This window comes from Alligator mississippiensis, chromosome 8, assembly GCF_030867095.1.
Source record: "Alligator mississippiensis isolate rAllMis1 chromosome 8, rAllMis1, whole genome shotgun sequence".
Taxonomy (NCBI): Eukaryota; Metazoa; Chordata; order Crocodylia; family Alligatoridae; genus Alligator; species Alligator mississippiensis.
In genome coordinates this window covers 7,514,545-7,541,531 of record NC_081831.1, presented here as the reverse complement: position 1 = coordinate 7,541,531, position 26,987 = coordinate 7,514,545, and the positions used below count along the sequence as shown (strand labels likewise).

The window sequence follows — 26,987 nt, the reverse complement described above, 5'->3', positions numbered from 1 at the left end:
CCAGTGGCTGTGCAATGACATCAGCCAATGCCTTCAGTACCCTTGTATGAAGCTCATCCGGGCCTTCTGACTTAAAGGCATCCAGTTCCTCCAAGTGACTCTGCACCGTCTCAGGGTCTACGCATGGAAGTCTGGCACCTTGCTGCTGCCTCTCTACCACCCCCGTGAGAGACTTGTCTTGCCCCTCGCTTAGGAACACTGAGGCAAAGAACTCATTGAGGAGTTCAGCCTTGTCCCCCCTGTCTGTCACCAATTGCTTCTGCCCATTTAGCAGGGATCCTATTCCTCCCTGGGACTTCCTTTTACTCCCTATATATCTAAAAAACAATTTCTTGTTATCCTTTACTTGGGATGCCACCCTCAGCTCCATGGTAGCTTTGGCCTGTCTAACTGCCTCCCTACAAGTGTGAGCGGAGGAGGTATACTCCTCTTTGGTGATCTCTCCCCGTTTCCACTTTTTATATGCTCCCCTTTTAGTCCACAGGCTGCTCTGGATTTCTCTGGTCAGCCAGGGAAGCTTTCTGGCCCCTTTCCCTCTTTTTCCTCGCATCGGGATTGTCTCCCTCTGTGCCCAAAGTATCGTTTCCTTAAGGCACAGCCACCCTTCCTGGGCTCCCATCTCTTCAAAACTCCTACTCTGCAGTGGGTAGAGATTGTCAATGGGTTCTACCTTGGAGAACACAGTAACCCCAGCAATCTCTACCCACTGTCTTCCTAATTTCAACTCATTTGCATTTTCAGAAATGCTTGTTGTAAATTGGCTTCTTTTCTCTCTTGGAGAACATATAACACCAGCAGAGTCTCCCTATGCCTGATGAAGGGTGTTTGTGCCCGAAAGCTTTCAAAAGATATCACATCTACCCAAAGAACCTATGTCTTTAGACCAACACAGCTACAACCAACAGCCCTGCATTCCCCTACCATTGCTCCTTTGAGTACCACCCATCCTTTCTTTTTCAATTTCCATACCTAAATGCATGTGAACTTGCTGTGCCTACCAAGCCACACGAAACTCAGTAGAGAGAAGGGAAAAAGGAGCTTTGTAAACCAGGCTCCAGTGGGCATTTTCCTCCATATGAGGAACTCTGCCTATATTGTCAAACCAACCGTTTTCAAGTACAGTTAGCTGCTAGTGAAGGCAGGGGGGATCTGCAGTGATACAAAACAACCTTGGAGGAGCATTGCACTACTTTAAGTTCCTTATGTCCTAATGTTCAGCAATTGAGGAAATCCCATAAAGAACAGATGGGGTTTTACAGGCCAGAGCAGGGAAAAAGTCCCTTTGCATCACAAATGCTCTCTTTTTACATTCAGTTCTGAGCTGGTTTGGTTTGACATCATTAAAATCAGTGGAGTCACAATGGAGTGACATAGTGTTGGATCCAAAGCATGCAGCAGACATTTAATGTAGTGGGAACTCTGAAAAGCTGAAGCAGAATGAGTGCCTTTCCACTCAGAAATCTGCTATAAATGCATTCAGGTGTCCAGCTTCAACTCCAGTAGCTCCGCTGACTTGTAGTGATTTACTCCAGCTGAGAGCGTGGTGAGTGTAGCTTAAATTTCATCATGTTATTTGTAGCTCCTTGCCTTGACTCATCTACCATTGTATATCTTTATTTTCTACGTTACCTCTGACCTCTTGTAAGTTAGATCTTATATTTAAGTTCACAGATTCTTATTTGTAAGATGAACCTGCAGACAGAGGCAAGTTGCTCGAGTAATTTCATTTCCTGTAAGCTTTGCTTTCTAGTAAATACTAATGCACTGCTTTATTCATTCAGAATCCATACACCTCAGCTTATGCATTTTTATTTGATCTGATTCAGGGATGTAATTGTGTGGTCAAGAGACTGGCAGCTAAAACCATCGGAACAGTGGGGAGCTCTCAGGAATAAGCCAGTGTCAGTGAGGGAATACAGTCATATTATTGCGCTGAAGCACAGTATTAAATTGTTCAGAAGTGTCCTGGCTGGTTGCAGGAATTTGTAAGTTAAAACTAAGAATGCAGGTTCCTGCCTCTTTGCAAAACACCTGCAAGGAAAGGGAATTTACGTAACTCCCCCGATGAGCAATTGAAATGGCACTTGCTAACATCACAGTGATGGAGTGTTGCCATTTGTCGGAGAAGGATAGGCACTGATCTTATAATCTGAAAGACTTATGTCTGCTTAGATATTTCTCCTGTATATAGCAGGTGTCAGATGCGTAGGTAGGATACGCATCATTGTAGAGCCATGGAAGCCTATGGCTTATGCTGATTTACGTCGGCTGATGATTGAGTCATTCATTTTATAGTCCTTTAATAGACAGGAAGCTTTGCATCTGTTGTGAACCTTGATGCTACAAGCCCCTCATGGCTGAGCTGAGTGAGCGTGATTAAACTGATTTAGGTACACCTAAAAACAGGACCTGAAGATGGGATTCATTAGCTTTTTGTAATGTCTTTGACACTCTCTGATACCAATAAAGTGAGGAATGTTTTTTTTCTTGTTTTGAAGGCAGTTGTATTTAATTGGATTCGGGAAGATTGTTTTCAGCCTGCCTTGTACTTCACACAAGCCATATTGATGTCTTGTTAAAAGAGCTATATTTTGTGAATGGTGTCAGATCCTCAGCTGTTGTGAATTAGGACAGACTTCTCGATTTCCGGTGTTACCAGCACTAGCTGTTTGTTTTTCCTGTAAGGTCTCAGCTTCTGGAGTCATGTTTTGTGAAAAATTCAGCTTTCATTTAAAAAAAAAAATGTACATTTATGTATTCCCTTATGTTTGGAAATAAAAACACAAAGGCATGATCTCTATATGCACAAAGCCCAGAACCAAATGAAAAGACTCTAGAATGTATTATCATGAAATCTCTTGATTGATTGATTGATTTATTTATTTATTTATTTATTTTAAAGCTAGTCTCATGATTTGGGGTGGAGGATCTGATTCCTTGCTGGAGAACACTGTGTTGGAAAATCAGACTTCCACGGTGCTCTGGATTTCTACCACTTGTGATAGTCTGGCCTAGGCTATATATAAATGGATCTGAGAAGTGGCACGTGCTTTGGTAGACCTGATATGAGCAGCATGGTAAGGAAGTCCAAGATGCTTCTTACCATCATAGGTGGAGGGAAAAGAGTGAAAATTTAAAAGCATCCAAATCTCTTTTGAAAATGAGATTTTATGTTTTAAAGTAATTCAGTCCCAAACGCTCAAAGATATTTACACACCTCACTCCCACTGAAATCAAAGGCAGTTCAGTATCTAAATAACTTTAAGGAACTAGGCTTTAGGTACTCTTGAAAAGCTTACCTGCAACTCTGTCTTTTTGTCACAGAGAATTGTACGGTGAATTCTAGATTGGTTATTGTGTTGTTCTGACTGTATATTCACCTGCTTGTCCTTCAATAGGACCATAAAAAGACACTTGATTTACATATGGAGTCAAACTAAAATCAGGCCCCCTACAGTCTTGACTTGTGTGCCTGCAGTGTTTTTATGCTTGCAGTAAAAACACCAAGTCAGAAATGTTTTCAGTGCAGTTTCTTATTTAAGTCCTATTTTAGTGCATTCGTGTCCGTGGTTATTTGATTCTCCTGGGTGGTATTGTAAGGACAATAACATTTGGAGGTCTTGAATAACTACAGTAAGGGGAAGTGGCTGTTTCATTTCCTAAAGTTGAACCTGACATTGTTGGGTCAACTTATATGCAGGATCAACTTATAATTGGAACCATATGGGATGTGCTGCTCAGGTATGTTGTGACCCAATATCTTATTTCCTATGCATTTAGATGCATGGTGATTGTGTTCATGCCTGTACCAGGCTGTATTCAGGACAGTAAAATTGATCTAAAAGTACCTGGTAAAAAGGCAAGCAGCAAGCATGCAGCCTCCTTCTTGTGGCCCCCCACTCCTGCTTTCACATGTAACAATATTACTGTATTTATCATGCCTCAAAAGGAGGAGGCATTTTGACACTGTAAAATATGTTGGGCAGGGGACATAACATTCCTGCGCATCAGGGAGCTTCATGCCATTTGGCAATAAACCTGATCTGATTTACATTAGCCCAATGCACATGGCTTCTTTCGACTGCCTCATCTGTGAGAAGCCTGTTAGAAGAGGGATGTGCACACGGTGCTACACCAGACAGATGCGTCTCCAGCCTGACGTTCTGTAGCCATAGGAGTCTGAACAAAATATGGCTTCTCTTTTATGGTGTTGTTCACAGATTCTGCTTGATCTCTGGGTGAATTCGTGTATGCTGAGAGCTGTATTTCACGCAGGTTTGGTATGTGAGCTGAATGCACAAATTCATACGTTTTGCCCCTCCTACTCCCCCCTCCATAACAAGTACAGTGTGGACCAGCAGCACAAGATGTGGTTATGATTTGCGTGAATGTGTAATCTGAGTAGGCAGCTTATGTTCGGTGGGAGGGGGGAAGGAAAGACGGTCCCACCGCCCTTTGAATGCAAAATGTGAATCATGTCTTCTGATGATCCCGAATAAAACATGTGCCTGGAGATTCCAGGTGGGAACTGATGCTGCCCAAAATCTGTATCTAAGCAGAGATCAAAGAGGCACATCGGGGGCTTCCTGTGGCTCCCCTCTGGGCTAAAATTAAATCAGTCAAGCTGAGATTTGGAGGAAAAGTAGTTTTTCACCTCGCTCTCCTGCCATCCCACACAGAACTGATGATTTGCTGTTTTATCAGCAGTGGTACCAAGCCTCATCACTTGCTAGAATGAGCGATGGGAACACAGAGAAATTAGGTCACCAGGAAAGTTTTACCTCTAGTTACTTTAGGTTTTCCTGAAGCTTCTTATTGGGCTTTGTTTCAAATGAACAGTCATTTGACTACATCACGGTCTTATTGATCTGCATTTCATGTATTTGTGTTGTTTTTCTTTCTGAATAATGACACTTGTGTAGGTATATTGTAGTGTTGTTCTTCTCTAGAATTTGAGGTGTATATATTATCTCCTTACAGCTATAGTGACTGAAGTGCAGAGAGGTTAAGTGAGCTGTACAAGGTCTTATAAATAAATCGGCCACAGAGCTGGGGGTAGAACCCAAGTCTCTGGAGTCCTACAGAATAGATGCACCCTTAAATCATTTTAAAAGGGTGGGGAGCGTGCATCAGGTGTTCTGATCTATTTTTTGTCTGTCCTGATATGTGTGCTACACCTGGGTAACTTTCGACTTAAACAAAATAGGTGTGAGTCCATTTATGCTGGTATAAGAGTGAGCAGACATAACAGTTGTATTGCTATTGCATTATCTAACTTATGTCCATATACCCTGTTGCTGCTCTATCTTCTAAATAACATTGCTGTTGCTCTTCCATAAAACCTTTTATTTGAAGATTCGGAGCACCGCATGTACATCAGTATGTTAATACTCACACTGTGCCTTTGAGAGAGGAGATAATTATTGTTCCATTTTACAATGGGAAAATTGAAGCATAAAAAGGTTACACAGTGAATCACACACAAAGGTCACAGTCTGTGACTCCTAGACACTCAACGCCTGCTATAACCACGAAAACTATTCTGCTTCCCATGATGTCAAATAGGCGTGTGTATTAAATTCCTCTAACACAGTGGTTCTCAACCTTTTGCACCAGGACCCATTTGTAAACATTAATGGCCAGCCCCAGCCCCCAGGTGTGTGGAGCCTGGTGGGGGGGTGCCCCCAAATAGTCCCTTGCAGGCTGGACCTCTGCCAGCCTGCGAGGGAAAAGCCAGTTTCCTACATTTTTCTCCTTTAAAGGATAATCCATTTTTAAAGTTTGCTTGTGACCCTTTCATATATTCTTGCAACTGACTTTTGGGTTGTAACCCATGGGTTGAGAAATGCTGCTGTAAGAAACTCGCTCTGGGTGAAACCTGTTGTGTGCTGTCCATGGTTCTGGCTGGCTGCTGTATTCTGCTGTCAAATTGACAGTACTTGCTGGCATATCTCTGAAGGTTTTCATGATAAGAGAGTTTTGTAAGATTTCTACTTTTACTTGTTCCTGATGAAAATGCATCTTACAACTCTTTCTCAGATGCACAAGGGGAGTGGCAGGTGATTTTGTTAAAAATAAAACAGATGGTAGGGAGAGAGAGAGTTTCACTAAAATTCAGAATTTTCCATTCTCCCCCTGCCATTCTGCACCCTGCATTTTTTGCACTGCAGAGAGATGCTAATGGGCAAGCAATCAATCTTCCAAATTCAGTCATGGTTGGTCCACTTGCCTAGTAGTTACCTTACCCATGTTACCTATTGGGTGCACAGGATAGATACTGTTATGCAGTGATAGACAGGGTGTGCATCACTGTAGCATTTTAGATGGGCCTCTTTCCCCTTTCCTGGGTTCTATTCATTGTCCAGCTACTAATTTACAGTATTACTGGAGACAAGTCACTTGATACCCCTGTGCTTCCTTTTCCCATGTGCAGAATAAAGAGAATGTTTTCTTAAGCACTGTGAAATTGGGAAGTGGATCAACATTTGATAGAGAACGCACAGCAGTTATAAATAGTTGTGTGTGTTGTCAGATGTGTAATGGCAGACAAAAGACATGTTTATATACTTAATAACATGAACTGTTTTTTTAAATTCAATTAACTGGGGATGCCTGCCTTGTATAGAGATGATAGGCTGAACAGCTTTCACGCAGCTGTCATTAATGCGTTGTCATTAATACATTGTTCTTAATGAAATCTGTCTAAAACAACACCAACCCATTCATCTGCCTGCTGTTTAGTGCAGTCTATCTATCCAGCATATTTAACACCACTCAAGGTACTACCCAGTGTCCTGATTCAGCAAAGCCCTTAAATACCTGCTTAATACACAGCTGTGGGCGCTTAATTGTTTTGCTAGATAGCACTGAGGTGCTGCTCTGTGCGGCATCATTGAGTCTTCAGGCTATTCAGAGATGCACGTTCCATGGGAAGATGGAAGACCGAACCCAGGGGAACAACCCATGGCATTGTTGCCTCCTGCTTTCCTCATCGTCTTCATTAGGCCCAGATTTCATTGTTCTAAATGAGGTAGCGTCGGAGGGACACGTAGCATTGTTACATGACACGTAGATGGAAAAATAACTGCAGAGAAGGAAGTTCCAGACATTAATGCAGCTGGATGGCCTTTTCTAGCATGTTAAGAAACCAGAAAATTGAAAAACTGGGTCACTAGCATTCATTTGCTGCACATATTTCTGGCTGGGTTTTTGTTGCTGTTCAAACGGACACATTTGAGCTTACGTTTGTATCTCCTGGGATTTTGTACCACCCTATATTCCTGCCCTCATGCCTTCCACAGGCTTTATTACAGCAGTGCCTCGAGCCCCTAATTCAGAGCAAGGCTCCACTCTGCTGGCACTGTACATACAAACAGTAGGAGACAGTCCATGCCTGTTATATAGATCAAGATAGGGGGAGAAGGGAAAATAGCCACAGAGGAGTGATGCGACTTCCCCAAGTTCACTCAGCAGGGTAGTTGCAGGGGTAGAAATAAAGCCCAGGTCTCCCCAGTTCCTGCCTCACTGAACTCTCCTGCTTCCATCTTCAGCTTCTCTCATCATCAGCTTGCTTCTTTGATGTCCTTTTCCTACTCTTAGTTTTGTGCCTTCTTTCATGCCAGCTCCTTGACACAGAGCCATTTCCCATTTAGCAAGTTCCCTCCCTCTTTTTCCTCAAATCCCCCTGAAAAATCTTTCAAGTTTTCCCTGATGTGAAATACCTCCCTCATTTTAAATGCACATGCACTTTGCTATACCTACTGTGATCTCATTTATGGAGTGTAATAACTTATATCAGACTTGTTAAACCATGAAACCAAGATTATAGAAAATGATACAGTACCAAGCAAAATTAAGCTCATGTCATGTTAAGCTTCTTGCTTCTTTAATGTTCTCGTGCCTTTCAGATTAGTCTCTCCTACATTTGATGCCATAGGAAATTACACAGTTCTGGCTACGTGTATATGTATTTTTACCCAATATTTATATTTCAAATATATGCTGCAGATATGTTTCAAACTGGTTATTTCTGACACTGACTGACATAAAAATCTGAATCCTACAATAAACATTTATTATTCTGTTTTAGGTGGAAAAACTGGCTAAATACTTGGACCCAAATGACCTGGGGAGAATCAACTTTAAGGATTTCTGCCATGGTGTGTTTGCTATTAAAGGTAAGTGTGTCTGTAGTAAGATAATCACTTTTAACTCTAGCATGCCTGTGAGGCATCAGTAGATAGGCTACTGAACAGTGAACATGCTGGTAAGCTGTAGCATGTTCTTCTGACTAATGTAGCCCAGAGAATCAGGGTCCCACCCTGCAAGGTCTTACGCATATGTTTAACTTGAAATCCAGGAGCAGTTGCAATGAAGTCAGTGGGACTGCTTACATACTTCTTAAGTACATGAATAGTATTTGGGAAGTTCTGGGCCTTAATTCTTTAAACCATGACAGGACGTGGTGACAGGCGAAGAGATCCTGGTATGAGCATGGATGCATTCAGAAATACCAACCTTGGAGTATACCTGAGAAGACTTGGGTTAAGGTCATGAGGAATTTTCCATATAGGCAGGTAGGCCAGTGGTTCTCAACTTTTATTACTCTTAAGATGCCCCTGGTCCAACTTAAGGCACCCTTCAATAACTTTTGTGAATTGAGTGGCACCCCATTTCAAAAACGCTTAACTTACTACAGTGCTTACCTCCTTGCATTGGGGGCAGGGGAGCATCCAGGTAGGGAGAGCCTGAGCCTGCCCTTACCTGCTTATCTCCCCACAGTTCCCGTGGCACCCTGGTTGGGGAATCGTTGACATAGGCTAACTGCACCCTGGCTCTGAAGTCCAAGGTTTCACATTAGAAATGTTTAATATCAGCACATATTCATGCCACACATCTTGAATTTGCAGAAACTCTGTGGATTGGTCTGAACACCACCCAGACTGATATAAAATTTCATGGACAACTATTCAACCCTTTCATATGGCTCTGGACATTTTAAACTGCCTCCCCAGTGATTTGCTGCATGGGAAACCATGTGTGGCTCAGAGAGAAGATAAACGGGCAATGGCACTTTCCTAGCACTATATTGAGCAGGTAGATGGAAGGGGGGCTGAACTTTGGATGCCAGTTTCATACTGGAGTATTTGTATGAGAACTGTCATTCATCATGAGTAAAAGTGAGTAATCCAGTGCTCAGAGTAAGCCCATTACTACAAGCCAGCTGTTTTTTCTGAGCAAAGAAGAAAAGAAGGATTTTTTAAACAAAAATCTTTTTGACAAAATTTGGCTTGTCTGGGAGTTCAAAAAACATGCAAGAAGGGAGAAGCCCTGGTTTGCATCAGTGTTGCATTTCTCTTGAATATAAACAAAGAGCGACGTGAATTGGTGTTGAAACCCTCCGTTCCTGTGGGTGTCCCAGCATTGTGGGATGGCTGCTGCTGTGCTGGGCTGCTTGCAGTTTGGTGGATCAGTGCTGAGCCAAGTAGAGCAGCCTAAAATGCTGATGAATTTTAGCATGCAAATGGGGAGCCAGTTGGCAGAGAGGAAAAGTCCGTCTTCCTGAACTATTCCCTTTCACATATAGGTGTCGGGGATCACCACAAGTCTTTGTTTTGTTGTCTGGCTGGGCCTTTTTATTATTCCTATGAGGTATTTGAGCAATAAAAATTTTCCAGCCAGGTTTGCAGTGAGGATCACACCTTCATTAAGGGCCAGCAGTACAAAATGTCACTGTTAAACATTGCTTTTGTTTTATCTCGTCGGTTCTTCTCTGAAGACATATGGTACCTTGCACTCGCCGCTGTAGCTGCTGCCTTTCATCTGAATAATAAGGAAACTCCACTGACAGCAGAGTGGTTGTGCTAAGCACAGTCATTCTGTGTGGAGTTGACGAGAGAGGTCATTTCCTAGCATACCATTCAAAATATTCTTGCATAAAGTGCGATGTGTTCCCTTGACAGTCAGGGGCAAGTCCTCTGTGCATAACACAAGTGTAACATTGATTCCAAAGTCATTTCAATAGTGAGTCCGTGTAGTCGATCAAGGGCTGGGTAACCTGAGTACTGCAGAAGTATCACCCCTGTTTCCAGTAACGGTGACGATTACTCAGCCATCTAAATAACTCTGAAATAAAAACTGGAATCTAATCCTTTGATAGATTAATTTATCGTATCATATGAACTCCCTTCACTTCCTCTGTATTCTTTTTAATAGTACCTTTTATTATTGAACCCTTATTCATTTTCTATCGGTGGATCTAAAAGCACTCTCCAGCGGAGGTCAGTATCATGGTCCCCATTTTACAGATAGGGCAACTGAAGCACAGCTTGCTCAAGATCTTTTAGCAGGGCAATGGCAGAGTTGGCAATAGAGCTCGAGTCCCCTTAGTTCCAGTTTAGCACTGTACCCAGGAAGAGACGCTGCCTCGCAATGAACAGGTTTCCTCTGCAGGTCATGCCATGGATTTCAGAAGGGCAGACTGTGGAGAAGGGTAGGATCCAAACTTAGTGAGTGTGTGGGAGTCTGACACTGTGGCTGTAGTAAAAACACAAGACCTTATCTTAGAAAGATTTCCACTTGATTTTACAGGTGGTAGAAACTGAAATCAGCAGGACTGTTACTGTCCCTGCAGTTAAGTTTGAGAATAAATCTTGGCAGGATTGAAGTCTTATAAAAAATAGCCTTGTTAGAGCTGTGTTTGGCCAGCTACCTCTCTGTACAAATAGAGATCGGTCGTAGGAAATGCTGTTCTGCAAAAATCAGCCTTACGTCATTTGATCTTAGTCTATCTGTGTGTGTTTATGGGATGTGACTGCATTATGTTTACTTCCTTTTATATTATGGCTGCTGTTTATGTTCACTAATATCAGCATAATTCTGACAATAAGACCAGTGGGTTAACATTTTGTTTCGCGCACACCTTGGCAGTGGTGAGAAGTGATGCTGCTTCTGCATTCACAACAGTTTTTGCTTGTATCAGTATTAATTCATGGCAAAAAAAGCAGTGGATTTAAAAAAAAAATCATTGGAAACAAATACCTCTTAATGATTCATGTGCAGGATGAGGTGTTAGGACATTTGATTTCTAGTCCCAAATTCTTCTGCAGACCTGTTCTTAGGCCCACAGCAAGAACCTAATTATATATCATACCGATATCTCTCTACATATCCACACACACATTTTATATATAAAACCAAAGAATTCCAGCAGTACCTCAGATCCAGTTAGTAATAACTTAAGTTCTATGAATCTATGCTGTGAGATTTGTATTAAGGATGTAGAAATGTAAGAGCTTTTTAAAATGTTGAACTAGATGCAATTTTTTAAAGACACCCCATTAGGTATATATATGTACAGTATCATGGGGTGTCATACATATATACATGTTTTTTTGTTTTATTTTATTTTTACTGCAGTACTTAATAAAAAAAACTAGATTAATCTTTTGCCTCACCCTAGGAAGGTTTTATTGGTCTTTAGCTAGCAGAGACATTTTTTGTTAAAATGAATTGCTCTTATTAAAGTTGAGAAAATGTATACCCACTTTCCAAAACGGAACGGCTCTGCCATGGTATTACACCACTGAAAAATGAGAGAGAATAAATCTCAGCAGTCTCATTATCAAACAAAAGCAACCCATCTAGGTGGCAACAGATTATAAATACGGCCCTTTGACACATATACCTAGTCCAGTTGTATGGAGCAATCAGATAAATACACTGCAATGAGATCCTACCATAAATCCAGAGGTTTTGCCATAATTGGGCCTGAATCTACATTATGCTTATCACTTGAAGTTCCACGCTTACATTCAAAATTTACTGCCGTAATGCCTTGCCATATGTCTTATTTATGAGACTTCAATTTAAATGGTTTCATCACAGAGCTGAGTTCTCATGGAGGTTTCCCTGGATAGTGTGTGATGAAGAATGCCTTTCAGGCTAACAAAAGCAAGATACATTTGAGTTGCTGTTTTGTAAGTTGTCTGGGTCTTGAATTTGCATTTTTATGTTGTTTGGAAGGAGCTTGAAACCTGTGGCCTGTGGAGCCATTTGATCCAGGCCACAGACATGGGACTTCGGCAGCATTTGGCAGAGGGGGGCGGGAAGGAGGACTTTACCACCAACCACTTTCCCATACTGGTCCTAGAAGTACCAGTTGTGGGTGCTGGCTCTGTGCTGCCCCGGGGAAAAATAGTGCAGAAGGCTGAGTCCTAGTGCCTGCCTTCCTCTGCCATGAACTGGGTCACTCCAGCCTGCAGCCCAAAAAAGGTCACTGACTGTTGCCCTGGGCCAAATCCCTACAGCAGTCTCATCCCTGAGATTAGACATTTGGACCTGTCACCTGAGGCCCTCAAAACCAGATGTGTATTTAAAAAACAATTAAAAAAAAAAAAAAAAAAGCTGTCCCTGAGCCCTCCTAACGACTGATATCTGCATCCAGGCTTCCATCAGTCCAAATCCATAATTTGCAAATATCCACATTCTATAAAATATGGCACCAAAACCCTAGATCCAGACACCTTTAAACCTTGGGGTTTGGAGGCTGCAGTTTGATCTCCCATCTGTTTAACCCAAGGCACAGCCAAATGTGAAAAATCCATGGCTTTTTATGAAAGAAAATCGTGCTGTTGGCCAAGGCTTTCCCTCATCCCAGCACTGCTGAGCTGGACAAACTCCATGCGTCACTTGACCTATGAGTTATGCCTCTCTGCTGGATTGCTGCAAGGGGGAACTGTGGCATAATCTTCTCCAGCTGCTCGCAATCTTGTGTCAGGAGGTCCTGGCGGGGAGGGAAATGCTAAGTGCCCTAATTAACAGCATGCATCTGATGCCCTGGGGATGTAAGATTCAGACAAGTTGCCATAGGAGTGATAGGGAATGGAAACTGCGTCTTCCAGCTGACATTCAGGATTGGCAGGGATGCTTTGTCTGTAAGGGACCCTGTGTTCCTTCTCTTGCCTTTTGTTAGTCAGGGTGATGGTATAAAGTACCTTACTTCAGCACAGGAGCTGAGATGCTGCTGCTTGGGCTGTTCCTGGCACAGGTAGACACTGCTGCAGGTAGGGACTGGTTCCTCACCAAGGTTAAATTTCCAAGGTAAAGGCTTCCAGGAACATCAAGGTACCAAAGTTTAGCTCCTTCTGCGTCTGTACTCTCCAGCTGTTTGCTTCACGCCAACTCTTCCATCTTTCCAGTCAAGAGAGCAGTTGCCAACAGATATTGTCTTGGTTCACAGGCACCTTATTAGAATTGGGGCCAGGATTTCACCCAATAACAGAATTCCCATTGGCTTTAGTGGGGTTAGGTTTTACCCCTTACGCTGGATCCCTGAGGTCAAGGACTGATGATTTTTATTGCACAAATCCAAGAACTTATCCTGAAGGTGTTTGCGAATGGCCGTAGCACTTCCAGAGGTGATTGGCCGTCTTGACTTCAAAGAGGTGATCAGGCCCTTAAGCTGTTTAGCCAGCTCTAATTAAATAACCCAAAATCATTATTTCAGTTGTTCAAAGAATAAATTTTCTCCCCTTTGCTTGAATGAAAAACCCGATCTATGAAAAAGCAAAGAGTGAGCTCCCCCTGCTGTCCTTCTCATCACAATGAACTAGAAACATGATTCCAGATCACTGGTCCTCCTTGGTCCTGCAATTCAAATCTAGGAATACAAAGTCATACTGAAGTAGAACACGTGTTTAGGGTGAATGGATTTGGGCTTCTAAGAGTATATTTTAAAGTATGGAACAACCCCCAAAACCCTACAGCAATTGGCAAGTCCTTACTCCTGCCAGTCTCTCTTACTCACATGAGTAGTCTTTTTTACTTCAGTGGCACTGAAGTAAGGACTACTTTTATGACTAAGCCTTAGAAGGGTTGAACCCTCAGCTAGGAAGCAACTCTCCACCTGTTTAATGAACTGAACTTGGTTGTTCTTAAAATGACTTTAGTATTTTTAAAGTTCAACTAAGTTTTTGCTAAACATAGCCTTAAGCCATAAAAGGCTGGAATCCACCATTAAAGATCCATGGTAGATAGAGTGCAAACTGGCTGCTCTTAGGAATGGTGCCAGGAAACAGCTCCATCCAATTAGGTAACCAGATTAGATTTCCTGTGGTATTAAATTTGTTTAATTGCCCATGAAAATGACATGACTCAGTATGGGTTAAATTGCCTTTTTAGAGCATTTGCAGGGAATTGCTTTGCTCTGATTGTGTTTGTTTTCCTCGGTTTGCAATGGACTTGTTCATTAAAGTTTGAAAAGGCCCCCAACTTGATTCTACAAATGTAGTGTAAAACTATCCAGTATTGAGAGTTAGTGTTAGCCTTCACGCTAAAAAAAAAAAAAAAAAAAAAAGGTTCAGGCCCCTCCCACTGGTTTATTGGGAGTAAATCTACCAAAGTCAGTGGATTTACACCAGTGTGAAATTGTATGCAGTCAGAGCCCAAAATTTTAAGCTTCTGTGATATTTGTGAATACAATATAAGCTAAGATAGTGATCTAATGCACAATCTCTTCCACATGAGGGGCCCTGTTCTCAGGTGGTGTGAATCGGCATATTATCTTTGCTTCACCGCTGAAGTCAATAGAGTTTTGCCAGTTCACACCAGCAGAGGATCAGACCTGATATCTGGATGGCCATATTGACCGAGTAAAGATGCATACAACTAGGTTTGTAGATTCCAGTTAATCACAGAATCATAGAAAATGAGGGTCGGAAGGGACCTCAGGAGGTCACATCTAGTCCAACCCCCTGCTCGACACAGGACCATCCCCAACTAGATCATTCCATGTTGGTCTTCATCCAACAGGTCTTAAAGCTTTACCAGGAATGCTTAGCCCATGCCCCTTGCTTTTTTTTCTTTTTTAGCTATCTGAAGCTGTAAAGCAAAACCAGCTTGGAAACTGGAGTTGTGAATTTACATGGGGATAAGAATAAAGTGGGTTCTAAGCGTGAACAGGAGAAGTTAAGTGTTTTGTCCAGGGTAAGTTAGTGAGTCAGTGGTAAAGCCAAGAATAAAAACTCGGGAGCTTCTAAACGTTTCATATACATCTGTTGTGAGACGGAGCAAAGAAGAGCATCTCCTTCAACTACTGGCCACAGTTCCTAATGTGACTATCCAGATGCAGTGATTTGTCATGTGCAACCCATTAGCCAAAGAGCCTGTTGTAGGATGTATACAGATACCCCCGTGCTTGCAACAATCAGTGGCCGAAAACTTTTCTTCTGTTCTGCTTCACCACCAGCTCTGATGCCAGAAGTCTTGCTTGCCAAGTGATGTTCAATAATGAACATGTAGACAGATTTCTAACCACTGCAATAACCAGAGGGATGCTTGCAGCTAGTAGGAAATGTTATATTACCCGTGCTTGGAAAAACAAATTGTAATCAAAGTTAACCTCCATTTCCATACATCTAGCACAGCAAGGCCTTGTCATATGGTTAGATATCCACATGAAATGGCTCCAGTCAGCCATATAAATGACTTTCAGTTTAGTTACTTTCTGGAAAATGAAGTTATAGCAGTAATGAGACATCTTAATGGAAGAGCATTTTAAAGTAGCTAGTAAATGTTTCTTAATTCTCTTGCCCTGTTTTTTTGAGGAGAGAGTCTTGCCTGGGGTATATATTACCTTACAGCTTCAAAAATCTATAGCAGCACTTTTGTAAGCATGGGCAAGAGTGAGGGGTTTTTTCTTCCCTTTTTCAAGGTAAATTCTGCTTGCAATTTGCACCATGCATAACAGATCAGACTATGCTGCTGTATGAAATCAGTAATGTTTTCCCCCCAACTCTAATGGGATGTGTCAGAATAAACCTTGATTTTTCATTATGTCTCGATTGCAGCACTTGAACATGGCCCGCTGGCATTTTCCGGGCTGCCAGCCAAAATGTACGTCTGCAGTTAGAAGACAAATGTGTTGTCTACGTGTCTGTAGCACAAAGGGTTAATACGCTCATCCACTTGGATCATGTCCTCCTTGTAGGCCTCCCAGAGCACTTGTAAAATTCAAATGAGGCTAAAATAAAAGAAGCAAAAGACGTGATGTCCATGTACAAACACCCATGATAAGAAGAAGGATGTTGAGTAAAACTCCTGGTGTATTTCCATGCTCACATGTCAGGGCCTTTTCTCTGTGCAATTGGCCGTGGGTCCCAAAGACCCTGATCTGAAGCCCAATGAAGTGAACTGATGCCTATCAGCTTTAGTAGATTTGGGATCTGGCCTGTGGGGAGAAAAACAGTTCTCAGCTTGTAAACACGTGGCTTGGAATTACATTCACAAAGGGTCCAGCAACAGCAACCTCTGCCAAACTGACCATGTGTAAAGGTGGCAAGTGGGGTGGGTCACCAACGGGGCTTTTGTCACTGAAACACTCTTCTTCAGAGGAATCAAACCCCAAAGTCTCTTGGATCGAAGGAATCTTTCCATTCATTTGATGGAGTTTGGCTTCGGGCTCGGGAGATTGCAGCATGGCAGTGATGTGTGTAAGTGACCCCAGAGGGGAAGTGTTCTCACAGCACTTCCTCATCCTCTCCCCTTATTCGTGTCACTTGAATAAGATGCAAAATCTTCCTCGGAAGATGCCAAGGAATTCTTATGTCCTCTCAGTGATCACAGAGCTGCCCTTCCGTAGGAAGTGCTGGCTGCTGGATGTGAGGGCTCCCATTATCCACTGGCACTTGGGGAGACATTGCAATGCCTTTACCAGAGGAGGCTGGATTGCAAATCTGGTCAAACTCTCATATGGAGAAAACCAATGGGTGTTTTGCTGTTGGCCTCAATAAATTGGGATTTGGCTCCTTCTCCTTTTTAAAGATACACAGAGCTTGGTAGGAAAATTGGATTAAGTGCCTGGTTTTGCTCCTGTTGAAAACAGTGACAGGTGGGGCCAGGGGTTTTAGTGGGTGCTGGGTTGGGCAGGTACAACACGGAGGACAGAGGCCCCCTCTTAGGGAATCTCTTCTGCTGTGTGCATGACAGTGGCAGATGCTGGGAGGGGGAGTTCTGGTTCCCATATTTTTGTGCTGCTAAGGCACTGTCATTTGGATTGTGAACAGGAGTTGGGTGCCAGGGAGTCAAGTACAGAGCCAGATCAGAAAGCAGGAGCCTGAGGAAGGCTGTATGTTCCCAGACAAAAAATTAAAGGCAAAGAGAAAAAGGATGTTTTGCTCTAGATTGGCACCCAGGAGATCTGGGATCTGTTTACTGCTCTGCCACAGGTTAACTGCTCTGGCTGGGATTTTCAAAGAGGTATAAGAGTCTGGTTCCCCACCACCATTGAGTTGGGCATCCAATTTACTTATGTACCTTTGGAAATGTCAGCCTTTTTGCCTTGGTTTCCCCCTTGGAGAAGAGAAGGGGCAGTAAAAATACAGTCCTTGTCTCCTAGGCTTAAACAATGTTTCAGAACATTTATAGAGCTTTCAGTGAAGGAGCTGCATGATTAGCACAATCTCAGGGTTGTAATTGTTAATACGTGTGTACAAGGTAGGTTGAAATAATGGCAGGAGATATTGCTGTGGGGCAGTTTTACAGCTGCGTTAGCAGATCTCCACACCTACACCAATCTGCATCCATTGCTGGGGGGAGGGTACTTCGCTTTTGCACATAACTCACTGTAATGAATATGTGGCCAGTCTCTCGCATGAAATGCTTGGCAGAGCAAGCCATTCATTTGTGCTTTAAAGACTCTCGTGATGCACATTGGCGCTAGACAGCTTGATGAGCAATAAGCTTTTGTTATTAATGTCAAAAGATACAAATGGAAAATTTAAATTATTACCTGTAACAGGACTTTGGAGAACCTCCTTGAAACACAGACCAGCCCACACTGTGGTTGCAGTCATCAGAAACAAAAGGACATTGGTGGGGTGTGATCCAAGAGAGGCCGACCTGCACTAGGGGGTATTCTCGATAGGCAAGCAAAGCGCGTACACTGCATGCCTTGGAAAACAGAGCATCTTTTGGAGAGCTAGTGCCAGGCAACTTGAATCTGTGAGGTAGTCATGGGTCTGACTTTGCACAGCCATATTCCTTTGTGTTGATGAAGATTTTTAATAAACTGTAAATGTTGCAGAGTAACACAACAGTGCACACATGCACACACAGGCTCCCCCACAAAAGCCTTGCCTTAGAGACAGCCTCCAGAAGGCTGCTTTTAATGCAATTCAAAAGGCTAAAATGAGAGAGAAAAATAAATGGTAAGACTGAAATCAGGTGGAGCTGATGAAGTTGGTCCAGATCTTATGTTTCGCATAAAACAATCTGTACTGTGCAGCATGGTTCTGCTCTGGAAGTGACTGAAGCAGTGGTGCTTTCACTCAGACGATGAGGTGTGTTGAGCACATGTATTAATTCACACCATTTAATGCACCCTGCAATGTTCCGTCAGCAGAAGCGCACAGGTCTGCATGCTCCGGCAGCTTGGGGTGTGGGCTGCTGACAGCTGTCAGACTTTCCTCCAGCGAGCCAACTTAGTTTATGCAAGGCTTTAGTGCCTAGCGCAAGTGAGGACCTTGCTGTTCTTCAAAAATGAACTGCCAGTCATGACCCACAAACAGCACTTGCTCTTTCTTAATCATCTTTGATTTATCCTGTGTAACAATCAAGAGAGAATTTCACTTTTCATTTGGAAAAAAAACCTATTGTCCTCCTGTTCTCTCTTCCTGCAGCAAAGTCATGGGACCCATAGTCCTTGTGATGCTCTTTGAGTCCAAATTCACTTGGCAGCTGCTCTATTTGCCTTGTGTCATCCCATCGTATGGCTATGTGTATGTGGAGGGAATGACCTATTAGACCTCCTGTGTATGGCGGTGTCGGGCTGGGCACCCGTTTCTTTTGTAAAGAGATTTTCCCTCCAACACCAGACAGTCTCTCTTCCTGTAATTCTTTCTTTCTGACAACACACGTGAGTAATCAGCTGGCAACATAATTCCATGTGATTCACTTCTTCGTGACATTATTTTGCTTCCTCTGGCTCACCTGCCTTGTGGGTGAATAGCAGTGTGTTGTCATTGCCATCCGGATCGCATTAGTGACACAGCTGAAAGAGAAATACCATTGGATAATTGCAGCCTCCCAGTAAAATGCTGTGTTGTATAACATGTGCCAAGGGGGGTTCACACGTTTTAGGCAGCCAGGCTGTAACATGCTGGTTGCTCTAAAATAATGTGGCCTGTTATTACCTTTTCCACCACAGCTCAATACACAGAGAGCAGTCATTGGTATTTAATGGGAAGTGAGGAATTTGGCAGCACCTACTAAGTTTCTACATTTGTCTCAGGCTCTCAGATGAGAGGGATGGAAAGAAACAGACATTGATTTTTTTTTTTTCTAACCACAAACGAGCAAATACAACAGCAGTTGAGAGTCCTGAGCCCAGTGCCTTGGCATTTGCTCATGTAAAGCCACCTACTCCCTAGTGTGAGAGATCTTTTAAGGGAAGTGTTGGAAGAAAAGAAAAAAACAAAACAGTGTCAGGACCAGCACAGGCAAAGTAGTTGAACTGAAAGCAGGTGAATTTACTTCCTTGTATTGACCATTGAATCATTGCCCTTTCTTTTGCATCAGTATAGTTCAGGGTGACTGCTGACATTAAGGGGTTACACTGTAATAGGCAGACAGTTATATCCAGGCTTCTGACCGGGATCCACAGTTTAACTCCAGGGATTTTCATCTGAGGCGTAGTGAATCTAGAACAAGTGTCATACAGCCTAGTGATATTTAGGTTTGGTAACCCACCCTTGGGCAGCAGTGCATCTACACTGAAGGTTTACATTGGCAAAGCAACACCTGTTTGATGTACCATGTGCTGGGTAATAATGTGAGAGGACAAGAAGGTAAAATGATACTGGCTCTTTATTAAGAGAACTATTTACAATAGTGGTTTTCACTGTGGGGCACGATACCTGTGGGGGCGTGAAGGAATACTGGGGGAGGGTGCAGCACAGAGAAGCGCGGGCAAGAAGTTTGCAAGGAGCTGGCACTGCTGCAGCCATGTGGGGGTGGGGAGCCCCAGGCCAGCTCCCCCAGCAGGCTGCTGCGCCTCTGGGAGCCCGATGCAGTGGGTGCACAGCCCAGAGCTGCAGGAGGCGATGGCGCCGTGGCAGATGGAGCCCACCCCGCTGAACCGAGTTGAGCTGAGCCACAGCGGCTGCTAGGATGAGGGGCATAATGTGCCTGGCTGCGCTGCTCCTCTGGGGCAAGGGGGGGCAGGCACAAACAAATTTGTAACTCAAAGTGGGGCTCAGCTCAAAAAGCTTGAAAACTGCTGGTTTACAGAGATGCTGCAGCTGCGGGCAGCCTTCAAGCCATGTGCACACAAGACTGGCTCACCAAATCGAGCCCCAGCAGCTTGTACCACTTCCTCCAAGTTCTGTGCATCTTTCGTGTGGACTGGCCTTCTCTCTCCTCACCTGCCAAGGCTTGTTTGTGCCTCTCTGGAGTAGTAGGATAGACAGGTAACACACTGAGCATCTGCTTTTGTTTCTCACCAGGCTGTGAAGAGCTGCTGAAGGATGTGCTGTCGGTTGACAATCCTGGGCCTGAGCAGTATGAGCCACAGTGTGTGGATTACTACTACCAGGTAGGAGATTCGCTGCCTCAATCTCATGCGGGCAGGCTGAAAACTCACCAAATGAGTTGTAGAAAGACCACAGCATGTTCTTTCGCTCTGTACCTGCCCTCTTCCCTTTTCCTTAGGGAGTTCATGGCTGTGACTTTTTCATGTGACTTTTGTGAAGCTTGGGACCTAGTGGCCCATGTCCAACGTAACTCTGTATTTGGAGTAAAGTGTTTGAAACCTCATTTAGCATTGTTCTTATAGTCAAACAGGGGTTTCCAGCCTCGCCCTCCTTTAGCCACTGGAGAGCGCTGTATATAAGGTTAGCTGACACTGGATACAAGCCTCTTGCATGCTTAGGTATTCATGCAGTTTTAGGAAAGCGCTTGGTTAAATCAGTGCAGATTGTGTGCAGACAAGCTCTTGGAGCTGCTGGGCTAGGGCTTATCGGCTCTTGGGACATGGCTGCTTTTGTAGTGTTCCAGGTGGAGCATTGTGTTTGTTGGCAGGGCCAGACTGCCTAGGTGCAAAGGGATGTGTAACACCATACAGGTCCTGAGCATCCTTAGCTCTATGGACCGCCTCTGATTTCCAGCATGTGCAAAAAATGATGTTGAAGCTCCTGCCAGGGACCAAGCAGGAGAGTGACAGGTGAGTGTTAAAGATGAGGCAATGAGGAAGATATTATTATCCTTTTGCGTCCTGTGGCCGGCTCTGCAAACCCTTTCCAGAGTAAGTCCTTCCACTGATGCAGTTACTTGAGTTCGTAGAGATCATGTGGGTTCATGGCTGGAAAATACCTGGTTCTGCTTCAGTTACAGATAGTCACCAGGTTTGTGCCTTGGTGGGTTTGTGAGAGCAGTTACTGGGACCTTCAGTTCAGCTCAGTAGTGTTTGCTTATCCCTGAGAAAATATTTGCTTTGAAGTGCACTAGGCCTGATATTCCTTTACCTTGCACTGCTCTGGCAGTGACATAGCTTAAAGTATGGGTATTTTATGCTCAGAGCTACATTGAGCCCTCATTATTCTGCCTCAATCATGCAAATGAGAATTTGCCTTGCAGCTTTTGTGCGTGGACTATTATTCTTAATCCCATGGCCCACGTTCATTTGTTTATGCTTGAATGCAGAGGAAGCTTTTCAACTGCAGCATCCTGGGAACTCTCTCACATTTTGGCTGTGCTTTGCCACAATCTCACTCACCATTTTGCACAACTATTTCCCCTAACATCTGTCATAGATTCATAGATGTTAGGGTCGGAAGGGACCTCAATAGATCATCAAGTCCGACCCCCTGCATAAGTAAGAAAGAGTGCTGGGTCTAGATGACCCCAGCTAGATACTCGTCTGACCTCCTCTTGGAGACCCCCATGAAGTCATGTTATGTCCATGTAGAATGGGTATAATGCGCTCGTGAATTTTGCTCATAGTATGTAATGTGCTGCTAGATGGTTGAATGCAAGAGACAAAGAAAAAGGCACCAGGGCTGTATAAGCTACAGGTACTAGGAATATTGGGGAAAAATAGGCCAGATATTTTGTACCTGAGGTGTTCTTTCTTCTCTGGATAAATAAAGTGAGCAAATCAAACATTACGGGAAGAAAAGCTGTTGCTGTTCTTACTTGCCACGTGAAATAAATGGTGAATTCATCAAAGGGAATATGTGTTGTCTTGAAAATAAGATACATAAGTAAAGTCCTGGCCACTCGTGGATGGCACTCTTTGCATGAGTCAGGATATTGGCATCACTGTCTAATTTGTGCTGTTGCATTTTCATAAGCAATCCAGTCCGTTCCACCCTTTCTCTCCGATTCCTCCATCTGCCTCACTTCCCTTCTGAGAAACTGTTCTGCAGCGATGCTGGTACAGAAGGTCTGCTGAGGTCCTGCCAAGAGGCATCTGCATTTTGGATGAAGCAAGGTTGTCGTTATGTGGTGGTGCCCTCACTCTGATGTCGGTAATGGATACCTCAGCCTTACTCCTACCAGAATTAGTCATATCATCTGGTGTCTCCACAAGAGCCATGCGACGGGGGAACATGGGAGATTATAAAGGCAGTCTGTGGTCCTTCAGAGGCGGCTCTGGGAGAGAAAAGCAGGGTGTGAATGCCCTCTTACAGAGCAGGAGCCTAGCCAAGGGAAGAACCAGTGAGGAAGCTCAGACCGGGTCCATAGATAAGGCCCCAGGAAGGAAAGACTGGGCTGCATGGGTACAAGGGCATAGAAGCCAGTGTTTTAGAGTTTAGGGGCTGGAGACTCGCATAGAAGTGGCTGCGGGCTTCCCTATTCTGCTATTTTGCAAGGTGGAACAGCTGCTCCCGTGAACAGGGGACAAAGGGACTGTGTGCAGCCCAACAGGGATGGAAGCCAAGCCCAGGAGTAGGGAAGACCCTACAGGAAGGGCTGTGCCAGGTAAGGGTTCAGGTAAAAAATGGGGGGTTGTGCTTCTGTTTGGGTTTTGATTAAATTTAGAAGGCAAAGTTGCCTCAGTGACTAGATTTGTGTCAGAGCTGGAGAGAGTAATTAACCTTTAGGGGCAAGCTGAGGCAGTGGCCTGGGAAGCCCACCAAAAGTGTCCCTGTCACAGCAGCAATAAAAAGCATGTGTTACCGCTCGCAGAGCCCTCTGCCTCCTCCCCACCCTATTCCTTTCCTGTCTCATGGCTTCTTCCCACTTGATAAATTGCTCAGCATTTAAATGGTGATTTGAAGACCTATAAAAAGTCTTGAAGCTTAATAACAGTCCTACCATCCTGCTTTATGAGGCAGTAATTTTGGAACTTTCCCCAGGATAAATGACCTTCAGCCTCAAATTTTATTTGCATTGGGGTTCGACAGTTGCATTGTATCCATGTGACAGGACAATTCCATTTTAGATGGCAACAAATCTACGATGGCATTGAGGATTGCATGCCTGTCCAGGGTAGCCATACTGGAAGCTGTTGGTACAGAAGGCTCAGCTGGTTTACCTGCGTCTCCTCTGACTGCAGCGTTCTCATTCAGCCTGCATTTGAGGCAGAAGTCTCTTCCTAGTGTGATCCACCAGTGGTACCAACTGTGGGTGCAAAGGAGCCAGTGAGTTTTTAGTCCCATATCTTTGGGACCTGCTCCGAGCAGGTGGTAAAAAGCCAAAGACCTAATATGCTTCTGCTGTCATTCTGCCTCTGGGAGCCGCAACAGTGCTGAATTAGAAGCCAGAAATGTACTTGCATGCACGCACCCTGGAATACAACTGTGCAAAAGCCTCAGTTATATTTAAACAAAAGTGATTGGTTGTACTCTGCGTTTTGACCCCTGGGGCCTAATTTAGCAATGCCCTGAATTCCCAGAAAGGGTCAAACCCAAGATCCTTCTAACTCAGTCTCCTGTCTGTCACCAGCCCCCTGGGGATTGTGGAGCTGCTTTCCTGTCCCTGGTGCAATCCCATCTCTGGGCAGAGTATCACTGGACAGTGTCCACTGACTACTTGAACTCATTCAAGGCCCAGTGTCTGGTGTGCTCTGTCTGCTACCCCCTTGGCACACTAGTTTTAAACCTTTAACCTTCAATCTCCTTCCCTGTTTTGTTATCATTTGTCCTGAGCAATTAGTTTCCGCTTTCCCAGTAGCCTTCCTTTCTGAGCGGGGCTTATAGTTTCACTTGGTGGGCTTTTCACCTGTGAACCCTTGAAGTTGCAAACAGGCCTGTCTGTCATCAGCCATCACCAGATGTCGGATGAAGGAGTAAGTCCTTGTAGGCAGATGGAGATATTCATGCTGTCCCCTGATATACAAGTTGACTTAAACCCTGCAGCCTGAGATTTTTTTTTATTGTGCTGAAATCTCTTCTTTTTTCCATATTTACCATGTAGAAGATATTGTGGCTAGGCAAGAACTTGGCCAGTTTCAGCAACATCCTGTGGCAATGAGTTCTTTCATTTTATTGTGCACTGTGCAGAGGAAGAATATTTCTGGATACATTACCTTGCTCTTCTGCTTTGAGACAGGAATAAGAGAAGTTCCTGGCATACCTTTTGTGTGTACCGTTATCATGTAGACTTGTCACATTCTCTCTTACTTACCTCCTTTCTCAAGTACAGTCCCAGCCCTTCATTTGTGAGTTCTTCCAGGCCTGTTATTCTTCTTCTTGTCTTTCTCCAAGCCCCTCTTATTCTACAATATTCTTTTTTGAAGTAGGGTGGCCAGGACTGGTAGAGTGAAGACTGCAGCTGGTTGATGACCCCTGGCGGGTTTAGGATTAAGGCTAATCTGGGTTATACTCATGGTAGAGACCAGTAGGTCGCTCTGAGTTGGGGTTAGAGTCTGTTCCCGTGGGAAGCATGGAGCAAGAGTTAGGGCTGCAAGCTATCAGAAGTGCTGGGTGAAGGTTCAGCTTGGAGCAGGTCCCTGGCTAAAGTAAGAGATGCAGATATTAAACAATCCCAAACTAGGATTAGGGGTAGGGATGATAGGCTGCCTCTAGGTAGGCTTGGGACTGGAACAGGCTCTGGGATGAGGCTCGGGCTGGAGCTATTAAGCAGTTCAAATCAGGGCTGGTCTGGAGGTGGCTCTGGCCTGCAGTTAGTGTGCAGGATGGTACTGGCATCCACCCCCTTCCCCCAACTCCGACTAAAGGTGCAGCCTTTAAGTAGGCTAGCATGAGGGTGGGAGCCAGTTGGTGAGCCCAGCTGAGAGGCAGGTTGGAGCCAGCAGCAGGCCCTCTGCCAGGATTGGGGCTTGGTAAGGGGTCCATGTTTAGGGAGAAAGCCAGAACCAGTAGGAGGCTCTTGGGAGCACAACTCAGAATCTCGCTCTGGGGGTCTCTTCACTGCTTGTAGGGTTTTTGAATCGGTTCTCATGTTTGCAGGAAGCCAGAGCTCTCTGTGCTTCTCTCCCAGGTGTTAACGCACATTGCTTCCGCCAAGAAGGTTCCCTGCACTCTTCCTTTCTAAAGCAATAATGAACCTCCCCAGGCAGGGTGGCATGCGCTTGTTTCTTCTGTTTAATAACCTGGGAGGAGGAGTTGACCTGCAACGAGGTTTCCCTTGGTGCTTTCAAATAATAGCCCAGACTGCTGCCTTGCCCAGAGAATGCAAAGATGCTGTAGGGCCCCAGAGCCAAGCAAACCCTGCGTTGCACCCCTTTTGTGCGCCTTGCCTGTGCAAGAGGAAACCCTGTCATTGCTGGGCCTCAGCAGGATTTGATTACCAACCCATGTAGCTGGAGCACAGAGGCTGCAGGACCCCAGCAGGGACCAGGACAGGGCCACGGGTGACTCGTCTGGGGAAGGGGGAGGGCCACTGCCCTCTGTGCAGGCAAGAAGACCCCCACATGGATCTCTGATCCCTGTCACGCCGGTTGCAGGGCAGGGAAGCAGCACAGTGGCGAGCAAGCCTGCTGGTCCCTGCTGTGTGACCCGGCTCTGCAGGGAGCAGAAATCTGGGGCTGCATGGAGCAGGCAGGCAGGGAGGAGATCGCGGAGTGGATCTCTGCTTCCTGCGGAGCCAGGTCTAGCAGCAGGGATTCCCCAGCTCTCTGACCATTTCCCCAGCTCTTCCCATGGGGTGCAAGTCCCTAGATCAGCACACCAGGTTTCGGCAGGCTGGGGCCAGCTGTGGCACCGCTCAGCTGCTCCATGGGGAGAAGGGAGGGCTGCCCTCGCCCCATGGTGCAGTGGAACAGCCGTGGTACACCTGCCATGGGGCCTCATGCCCGCACAAGGGGCCACGATTTCTCCCTTCAGGCCTTGTTTCTGGAGTTGTTGTCTGCATCTGGTGTTTCTTTACGCTTGATCACAAGACGGTTTGTGTGCTCTGGAGGCAGGGTCACCTTTGCCTCTCTCTCTCCTGCCTCTAAAGCTTTGGTTTTGTAAGCGATGCAGTAGATACCTGCAGCGCTGTTGCTTGGCAACCTGAACAGGTATCTTCAGCAAGACTTTGTGAACTGGGCAAGATGGGGGATGCTCTAAGGGCAGCTAAAAAAGGGGAAGCAGGGTTCTGAGCCTGCCGGGGCTGTGTTTGAAGGTGGTCAAAGTGCTTTTTTTAAGCATTGCGTTATCAGCCCCAGGGCTGCAGATTCACTTCACTCCAGATAACGCTGGCAAGGAGTTTCTTGGGCTTCTAGCAGGTGGAAATCATGGTGCTTAAGCTCAGTTGCAATCCATACTATTCCTGCCCTCCAGTAGCTGGAGGAGGCCTGGAATCAAAGCAGTTTGCTGTTTAACGCTGACAGCAGCCAAGAGTCATCTTAGCTTAAGTGGGGACGACGAGGCTGTGACTGGCTCCTTGTTAGCAATGCTGTGGGAGAAGCCATGCTTGCCAGTACTGGGCTATTTGGCTACTGATTTGTTCCAAGCAACTTCTGCATAGGCAGTGGACTGCATTCACTTCCAGCAGTACCAAGCACCTGCTCCCCTTCCCCATGCCCACCCCCCAGTAGGAGCTGG

General features: G+C 44.8%; 1 protein-coding gene across 1 annotated transcript in view; it reads left to right on the top strand.

Annotated features, from left to right (window-relative positions):
* RAB11FIP4 (RAB11 family interacting protein 4) overlaps positions 1-26,987 on the top strand; it is a 199,393-nt gene that overhangs the window by 59,108 nt on the left and 113,298 nt on the right. Inside the window, exons 2-3 of the mRNA XM_014601976.3 lie at positions 8,090-8,177; positions 20,502-20,590. Of these exons, the coding sequence (XP_014457462.2) occupies positions 8,090-8,177; positions 20,502-20,590 (177 nt within the window). The remainder of the gene's footprint in view (positions 1-8,089; positions 8,178-20,501; positions 20,591-26,987) is intronic.